Genomic DNA, 9,639 nt, shown 5'->3' on the forward strand with positions numbered 1-9,639 from the left:
CACCTGAAGTCGTTTTAGGATACCATCGAGTCCACACGCCGGCGACTGGATTTTCGTGTAATTGGTCGAGTAAAGCTTTCACTTTAAAAGACAAATCTAGACTTAGTATACTGCATAAGATATTCACTATATTTGTGATATCGTTCACAGTGCACTTCAGGGTATTATAGGGCTTATTCTCGAGTGAAAGTATCGGGTGAAACCGACGTAGACCTTACAATGAAGCGCGCCACATATCTAGCATTTTTTTCTCACCGGTGTCAAATGATGCACTGCTTTTAGTAAGAAAGCTTTCGTTCTGTTGAGCAGCTCTGGTTTGTGTGGCCTCCAAGTAACTTCATTCTTTCGCGGAAACACCCCTGCAGGAAGGCAGCTAACGAAAGCGGAAAAATTCCGAGAGCAGTGTGGAATTCACACTGCAGAAATGCGAAATCCGGAGCGTTGCTGCTGCACACTGTGCATCACGTTTGCTCTCATTATCGTTATCAAATAAATGCACCCTCGATATCATATTGCTACTGTCATTATTGTCATTAGGGTCATTTGTTTAACCTACACCAGCTACACCTGTGCAGCAAAAATCTATTGTAGGTATAGGAGATTTTCTACACTGGTGTAGCTGGTGTAGGTTAAACAAATGGCCCTAGTAACACTAATTTCAGCGTCATTGTCATCGCTACTATATTATATTCACGATAGACATGATATGCGTTTCACGATCCCGGGCGTGGCGCAGTTGGTTAAAGCGCTTGGCCGGGGAACCGAGGGATGAAGGTTGGATTCTTGGTGGAGACTGGACTTTTATTTTTCTGATGATGTCATCAGGATGAATGACAGCTACTTTCTCTCCTCATACATCCGTTATTAGCTAGTGACACATCAGCGCACATCAGATGCACAACTCTCGCGCTCGGGATTTCGCTCCATGAGCCTAGAAACACTTTCGCCTCGAAAGTATACCAGAATTCTTGTCAAAACGCACCCGACGTGGAGCTAACCTGTCTGATGTGACGGCTGCCGCCTGCAACAAAGGGCAGCAGAGCGTTACACAGTAGCTCTCAACCAGCGCTGCATCCGAAGAGTTCCCGGGTAGATTTCGCACCCCTTTGGGCCTATTGGCCTATTTTACATCTAAAAAAAATCATAAAGCTCAAAAATGCGTATTAGATTCGCCCTGAGAATAACGGCACATTTGCATCAGCAGTAACATATCGCTGGTAGCTCTACCGAGGTAATAGCAAACAAAAAACTGTTCTGATTCAGAATTCGTTTCCATGCAATATCGCGAAATTGAGACCTTGCTTCGGATAGTAAGAAATCAACAATATGAAGCCGATAGATGGAAATGGTGATTGTTTTTACATTCCTTTCAATAACTCATCAGTGGATCTTAGCATATTTAACGGCGTTTAGGCAGTACTTTATGTTTGTTTTCAGACTAAGCAGTTAAACACCACTCTGTAGATATATTTTGTCATTGATATGATTTGATTGCACATGTGCGAACATTCAAATATAACTACAAATGTCTATCATTAACTACGCTTTGCGTGTGCACGACTGCATCGTCATGGATGCGTTTTCGTTTGGCGCTTGGACTACTGGTTGCAGTGCTTATTTCTAGCGCCTACCAGTAGACTTTCTCTGTACTTAAAGACCGACTGGTTCTTTATCAACGCTGAGATTTCAAACAAAAAACTGCTGTCATCCAAAATTAAGATTTGCAAACCGCGGCTACGCATACTTGTAGTGGGAAAAAAGAAGCATCATTCTTGAACTTTCAACATATGTTATGAAGAAAACAGTGTGCCCATTTCAAAGTGTTTGAAACTAAATTGCACAATGAGCCTGTTTTCAGTTATGACTTGTGTTGTTTTCTCGCCATTTAAATAGGCAGAGCACTTACTTGACTACTATAAAACCATTTGCACCGGAAAAGCTTCAATGACCGGGAGATGCAGCGCTGAAAAGCGTCATTTTTGCTTACTCTACGCCTGTTGTGATTGCAGGGAACGAAAGTTTTCCTCTGGATTCTGTCCGCCGGTTTGGCTTGCTTAGTGATGTTTGTTACTATTCCATGGAATGACGGCCGATTCCCCGCTGACTCTGTGAGCGCCATCTACGGAGGATTCCACAGACTGGTGTGGGCCTTAAGTCTCTGGTGGCCGTTTTTTGCCTGTGCTACTGGTGACGGGGGTATGTGTACTATTCATGATTAAGTGATGATCAGTTTGTTGGAGAAAAAGAAAATCCCCGTTTCTTTGCCAGCGTGGAAATTAGATGATACCCCGCGAAGCAAGTTCTAAAGCAAAAATATGCTAAATTTTAGCGTTTACTTCGTTGCGATGACACTACGAGCCCTCATTTTAAATGTCAGATCACCATGGGTCTTCTGTTGTTATGTTTCTATCCTCCTTGCATGGCTGCGTCTGGTCACGTTTGGCGCGTCTAACACGCGCAAAAATGTGGCAAGCCTCTTTGACTCTTAGTTTTTTTAAATATTAGGCTGAAGTAGTCCTTGCATGTAATGAACAGCTGTCTTCACGACTGCGCGGATAAGGAAGGAGAATTATTCGCAAATTCCAAGTCACCATCGATGAGAGTTATTCCCATTGTTGGGTCTGCTGTTTGGGATCAAGACAAACTTTCTTTGTTCCTTTCCTTGCTAAGAACATCCTTCCCAACACGCTCGACGATAACAATAAGCTGACTCGACTGAAAATCAATTGCCCAATTGAACTAGGATTCATTTTTCTAGAACGTAACAAGAAATAAACAAGGCATGCTCAGTCACCGTTTTCAGCATGGATCAACTGCCGCCGAATTTATGAGGTCTTATTTTGACAGTCGCCCTTTCTCATTCTGTATGAGGCGGGAAAAATAGCATATCTTGAGAATTCGGGTGAAGGGAAGCTTTAGTTGGAATATAGCTGGTCACTTTCAGGCTGATTCCCCACTCTAGTCCCAGTTATGTTGTATTGCGGCTACACCACCTAATGTATTTCATTGCGTTCATACTATGCGAAGTAAGCTACTCTTATTCATTTTGTAGACAGCGTCTTTTTCAGCCACTCAGTTTCTATAAGGCGAAAAATATTTTTGTCCTGTTCCCAATTTTCTTTCCCGTTTCTATTTCTTTTCTCCTGCTCTCATAGGCTTTATTTATCGATCCCTGGCGTGGAAGGCGCTCCTACCCTTATCCAGGCTGACCTATGGCATTTATCTCACACACGTTCTCCTTCACGTACTGCGCATGGCGAACACAAAGACGCCAATCAATGTGGACGAGTTCTTGCAGGTATGCTTCACATTATTAGCTTGAACTCGCACCAGCGCTTTGTCAAATGCAAGGCGTGGTTTTAGACTGCTACCGATGACTGACGATGACAGCCGAATAAAAGTGACATGTAAAGAAATGTTATTGACCGCAAGAAGTTCATCACCACCAAGAAGCTGCATCCCTCCCTACAATGTTAACAAAACGAAATGGAAGAAATTCTTAATGCCTCGAACGCAGTGCTTGTTGGTACTATAAGGCCACAAGGGAGGTGAGCTTAGCTAATGCAGACGTGGCTTAAAACAAGAATGCAGGGAAACAATATTTATACATAGGGATGATTAAGCCCATAACTTTCAACAGTTTCTGAACGTTGGCTCTCATTTTTGCTTCAGTATTACAGTAAAATTAGGCGACAGCATACTGTAACATTTTGTATGCTTACATACGTGTGCAAAAAGGCTTTCCGCACAATACCAGCTCCATTACTGCTACAGCAGGTAAGGTTTCATGCCCGGAAAATTTGTCTCGTTCTTAAGCCGCTTTAATTACTATTCAACTACATATATTAATGTATAGCTGTATAGCAAGCGAGTAATTACTTAAGATCACCGGACGAAAGGTGAAAGCGCTCAAAGTGTGGTACATATAGAACAGATTTATTACCCTGCCCTTGATCTTGTACCATTTGTTTTCGGCTCAGGTCAAGGTAACGTTCTTACAGTAAGTGTGTAATGCCAATAAGTCATTTAAAATGCACTGACAGCCTTTACTATCTGAGTGAAGCAAAGGTCGAAGAAAGACGATGCGGTACGTCTGACAGACGTTCAACCCTAGACGTTGGTGTATATTGCGCGTTTATTGACACAGCCTGTTTGTCTACATGTTTGTGCGAGATGTGCTCGCTGCTGCGTGTCCAGATCATGTACGCTATATATGTAGGTGAAATGTGGTAGCACGTGCCACCGTCCTCGCAAGTTGGTCACCCCTTGCAGTGCCACGGCCAGCTGCACGCCACTTTGTGGACACACGCACGCAGGGAAACTATCACATAGCAACTTAGGTCAGTAGCACGCACGAAAGAAATGTAAACAAAACTCTCACCACAGTACTGAAGAAAACGCCGTGCTTATAATTGTACCCTGCCCGCTATTCTATTATTTCGTGCATAGCCCCTTCTACATGTGCCTTGCTCCATGCGTGAGGTCTTAAGACACCATTGGTACTGATACACTGTAGCAAGGTATTCCCATTTTTTGCGAACAGCATTTCTTCAGGTTTAGCATTGGAAAGTTGGTAAAGTGGGAAACAGATCAAACTTTCTAAAAACCCCACCCTCAAATTTTCATAAATTTAAGGAAGAAGTCTCCAGGAGAAGGTTACAAAAAATACGAAAGAACATATAGCCTTGTTAAATTTCTAGCGATGTTATCAAAGCGGAAGCCTGTATCCTTTCAAGTATCGGCGGAGCGTCTGATTCAAGGTGCGAACGCAAGAAATAGACTACCTGCTCCTCAAAATGTTGTCGCTCTGTCAAGGCACAGACCATTGCCATAAAGAGAAAGCATATATGTCTGATCCCATTATTATGAACCAACTCCAATCTGTGACGCAAGCAGGATGCGGTGGCGTCGCTATCTGTGAGTGCGGGGTATACCTGCACAGAGTGCTGCCCTTAGGAAGGCATATATAAACGACTGTTTTTAGTGTAATTTTCTGATTTCAATTGCACGTATGATAACGTACGCGTCTCCAGGTCTTCGCTTTGGCTTCCTGTTGTTGGCATTCTATACCTTATTTTCCTTTCTATTAGCCGCCTATTCAAAACATACATTTTGAGATTTTTTTTTCTTTCGTTCATTTAATTTTATTGCCTCCTTCGTAGCTATTCTGGAGCAGGCATTTTCACACGGTTTCTTTATTCTCGGTTTGGTTGTCAGAAGTACTACAAGATACAAAAATTAGGCTACCCTTTTCGAGAGAAAATTCTAATAGAGTCTAGAATAGAATGCGGACGTGTAAAACGCCACCGACAAAGAGATATTTGAGAGATTTAAAAATATTCGCGTTTAAATGACGTCTTACGTACACAATACCGTTTTGTTTTAAAATGCACTCCGTTATTTTAAAATGAAGTTAAACTTCGTAGTGGCACTTTGAAGTTAGAAAATTTCCCGGAATACTGCCGTTTGTATGCATTTCTTGGACGTCACCTCAAGCTGCTACCCGAACTCACATATAGCTGAGCCACTGCATACTGCTTAGATGTCACAGATCAGCCTTCGTCCATAATAATGTAATCAGGTATGCTGCCTCTTCACTGTACTGATTCATGTCTTAACACACGGGTAAATGCTTGAGCAATGAAAATTCTCTTTCCTACTTTTACACATTAATTCAGATACTTGTGATGATGTTTCAGACGAATCAGGTCTCAGCCTTGATAATATTGTTGGAAACAGTATAATGCAACATGGTCTTTCGTGTGTTTTTTTCCCTCCTCCTAGAGACTTGTTCCTGAAATGTTAAGAAAATTTGGGGAAAATATTTTTTTTTTTCCGTTAGCTTTTTGAAAATGCCTGCTGTCTTCAAACATGGCATATTTGGGACAGTGTTTCATGTTCCTTCGCTTTACATGTAACAAAGAACGTTCGTATTCTTTTTAGCCCCTAATTCTTTTTCAATACCTGCAATTTCGAAGCAGGCGCGCCATACATTCGCGGAGAAACTTTTGAAAATAGATTCATTTGAGACGCGGTGTGTTCGCATTTTCTTTTTCTTAGAGGCGATGAGTCCCTCATAACATCAGAAATATACCTGGCATACTCACTCTCCCTTTTTACTCTGAACGGATAAAATGTATTCGTGGTGTTCTGTATATCTGGGTTCGAACTTCGTAGGTCAATGCAAAATTGCGAAAAAACCGCTTTGCACGGAAAAGCTGCCTCTGTTTTTCGTCCAAAATATCAAAATTATCACGAAACTAATTTCCCTATCGGCAAACTGAGCATTGTGTGCAGAGCAAGAAGTGTAATCAAGACAATTTAGCCAGTTAGATATCTCGTGGATGATGCCTGCTCGAAATGGGAATAAAGCAGAGATTAAAGCAAACCGGGCGTCGCTGAGTGAAATCTGCTCACACTTTACCACCTTTTACGACTTTGTGCAGCTGCGGAATTCCATCGGAACATTCGGCCTCAGCGTTGCTATGTCGTACGCTCTGTACATCATCTGCGAGGGCCCCACGCAGCAAATGGAGAGGATGCTCTTTAGAAAGCGAACGACCACCGTGGTGTCAGACCCTCGTCGCGAAAGCGAAAATGGGGGGAAACCTGTCGGCGAAACTGAAGCCAGCGCTGGCGCTTCGAAATAGAAGAGAATATTCCATCCGTGGAACAAGAAGAAAAAAAAAAGCACAATTAAATGTAGCAGTTCAGTAATAAATAAATTATCGAAATATTGCAGCAATGTTTGCTGTTACTGTTGTGGTCTTTGCCGCTTTGTGCTTTTTCGGAAATCACTTACGTGTTTCACTCAGAGCTGATGTGCCAGTTCGCAAATCAGTTTTGTGAGGGAAGTTAGCGGTTAGTAGAAAAAGCCTTCCTCTGGCTTTGTGATGCGTGTTCGTTCGAGTGTACTATATAGCAAACCCCTTCTCCTATAGAGCTGCAATAAAGCTTCGTGCTTTAGCATATCATATTGCCGCGAGCCCTGCTTCGGTGACAAGAGAATACTGAAAGAGAGCGAATAAACGCTTTTGCAGTCAGTATTCATTTTATGTTTTCATTTGTTCTTTCGCCACACGATGATACCCAGAACTATACTAATAATTCAGAGATGTCACGAGATAAGCCTCCTGCCGCTTCAGCCTCTTAGATGCTTTTTGGATGGGCCTGCAAGTTTCTACTTACGGAAAGTAGCCGTGTAGGTTCCAGCATCACTCATACATAAACAGTTTGTTTAAACGAAGCCCGCAAAGTTTACATTAAACGTTGTTCATCAGAAAATAAATATGCTTCGTACGGGTCCGCCAGAATTATATAGTTGAGCTTTTTAAAATATTTCCTTTGGTCATGCGTGATTCGTTAGCACGGGGGAATGACGTGCTAGCCAATTAAAGCTGGCGCTGTAAAAGTTCGAATGCACGGCAGCAGGAAACCAGGTCACCTATCGCGCCCTCACTGCGACTAACGGCGCTAGGCTGCTAAGCTCTACGTCCGAGATATCGATGTATCTCAACCCCATTTCACCGAAACCCTTTCACAACCAACTAGAGCCTACCTCCCAATCAGCTGTGGCCTCGGCCCGGAAAGCTACTGTACTGGTTTCAAAAAGATTAGCTACTTTAAGGTGCGCTAAGGCTGTTTTTTTTTTTTTAAGCATAACGTCCCTAACCCGATTTGCGATACATATAATACTGGATATTCCTCCTCGAAAGGAAGACGGAGAAAGTTCAGGGTGTGTTAGTGCACTTAAACAGGGCTACTCTTTGATAGGGCCGGGGCTGTATTAATAACTCTGTCCATGTGAAATGCGCGAACTATTCGCCAATTACATTACACTACATTGCCCTCCCCCCGCCACACACACACACAAAATGCACACACGCCAAACGCATCTGCCAGTGTGAATTCTTGTCTTTAAGGCAGCGGATTAATTACAGGTGCCAGGTTGCAGGTATTGCGGGAGGTGCGTAAAATCGGAAAGGAATGCTTTCTGTAGTAATCTGTCCTCACTCTATGATTTTACGAACCGTTCTAGGAACTGATGACTTCGTCTTCCAATCAAACGATCGCATTTAAAATGGCTTTTAAGCAACATGGCCATGAGAGCTACAATTTTACACCTACCTTCGGAAATAAGCACTCCGGAAAACAACTTTAATTAATGCATTGGTTGCTCGAAGCATATCTCGCGTTTAATTTGACTAACTGGGGCATTAAATGTTAGCTCATGGATGCAGAGACGAGAGAACTGCTTTTTATTCAGTCAGATGCAGAGAGTTGATGGCTCGAAATTAAAAAAAAATAAGAAAGAAATAAGTAGACGCGGCAGCGCCTGTTTGGCTTCGTGTTTCTTAGTATGCCATGCCCTGTTGGCTAAGGGATATGGGTCCAATATGAAGCATGTCTGGAGGATGCAGTCATCCGGATGTTGGATCCATGCTTTTAGTGAGTGGACAGCAGGCTTCGTGTGACATTGTGAAGGGAACTTCTTCGACAATGCCATAAGTTTTTCGAACATAGCTTTTTCTTTTTTTTTAACTTTCTTCCTCAATATCTACACTTGGGCTCTAAACACTCTAAATAAGACTCCAAGCCAAGGTTACAAAGTTCTAGAGAGAGAGAAGGAGAAAAAGGAAAAGCAGGATGTTGAAAATCGAGCCGTTAACTAAAGAATACGCGAATGTTACAAAATGCAGCGGGATTCGGTAAGTTGAATTGGGCTGCCAAAAGGTCCATGTACTACTAATTTGAACGAGTGACGCACAAATAGTGACGAACAGCGACATGTAAGAATGGCTGCAAAGTACTGAACGGAACAGTAAACGCATAGAATGTGCCACTAAGTACACATGCCAGTGTGCTGTCAGCTGCGCACGCCCTTAATTTGTGTCCATGCGCATTGCGACGCCTTCGGTACTGAATCTTTCTCTCTCGACCGCAAACATGCCAACGGCGCGGCTACCTGAAGCCATTATGGTTGCCCTCTTCCGCATGTGGCTTATCACTTGTTAGAATTGCGTTGTTTATGTTAGGATGCACTACCGTCCCGCATGAACGGTTCGCGTCGTTGTCTACCTCATTAGCGTGCCTCGTCTTAACGGTTATATGGCACCGCCCTTGTCCTTCAAAGCGCCCGTGACGCTGCCGAATGCAAAAGACTCACGCAAGACCCAAGCCGATCGGCGTGCACCGGCCAAGCGTGCCGCCGTAGCCCGCACTGCGTGCGACATTTTTTTTTTTGCTCCGCATGCTGCCCCTTCGGGCGCCTCCCGCTGCCATGTTCAGCCTCCTCCTCCCTTCCCTGCCACTCTCGCGCGCACTACCCGCTGAGAAGTCCGTATTTTTGCTTCGGATCTCTCCCATTCCTTCCTCCTCGTCTTCCTCATCGGTACTCTCCCGCGTTTCGCTCTCATCAATCTGAGCGCAGTCGTGCCTAGTGCTTAGCGGAGCGTTCTCGGAGCAGTGTTCCGTGTGGGAGAACCGATGATGCGAGCACCTCGACACTGGAAGCCCGAAGGAGCTGCGCGCTGCGCCCTTTTGACTGGTCGTTAAATTTCTGCCCCCCCCCCCCCCCCCCCCCTTCATCCACTGGCCGTTCGCATTTTCTCGCCAAAGACCACTGCTTTAGCGCAACTC

General features: G+C 43.8%; 1 protein-coding gene across 1 annotated transcript in view; it reads left to right on the forward strand.

The window, feature by feature from the left end:
* LOC146201660 (nose resistant to fluoxetine protein 6-like) overlaps positions 1 to 6,650 on the forward strand; it is a 76,356-nt gene extending 69,706 nt beyond the window's left edge. The window contains exons 10-12 of the mRNA XM_084599133.1: positions 2,010 to 2,196; positions 3,156 to 3,298; positions 6,447 to 6,650. Coding sequence (XP_084455259.1) covers positions 2,010 to 2,196; positions 3,156 to 3,298; positions 6,447 to 6,650 — 534 coding nt within the window. The remainder of the gene's footprint in view (positions 1 to 2,009; positions 2,197 to 3,155; positions 3,299 to 6,446) is intronic.
* Positions 6,651 to 9,639: the final 2,989 nt, after the last annotated feature.

The sequence above is a fragment of the Amblyomma maculatum genome, chromosome 1, assembly GCF_055883805.1.
Source record: "Amblyomma maculatum isolate TAMU_Amacu chromosome 1, ASM5588380v1, whole genome shotgun sequence".
NCBI lineage: Eukaryota > Metazoa > Arthropoda > Arachnida > Ixodida > Ixodidae > Amblyomma > Amblyomma maculatum.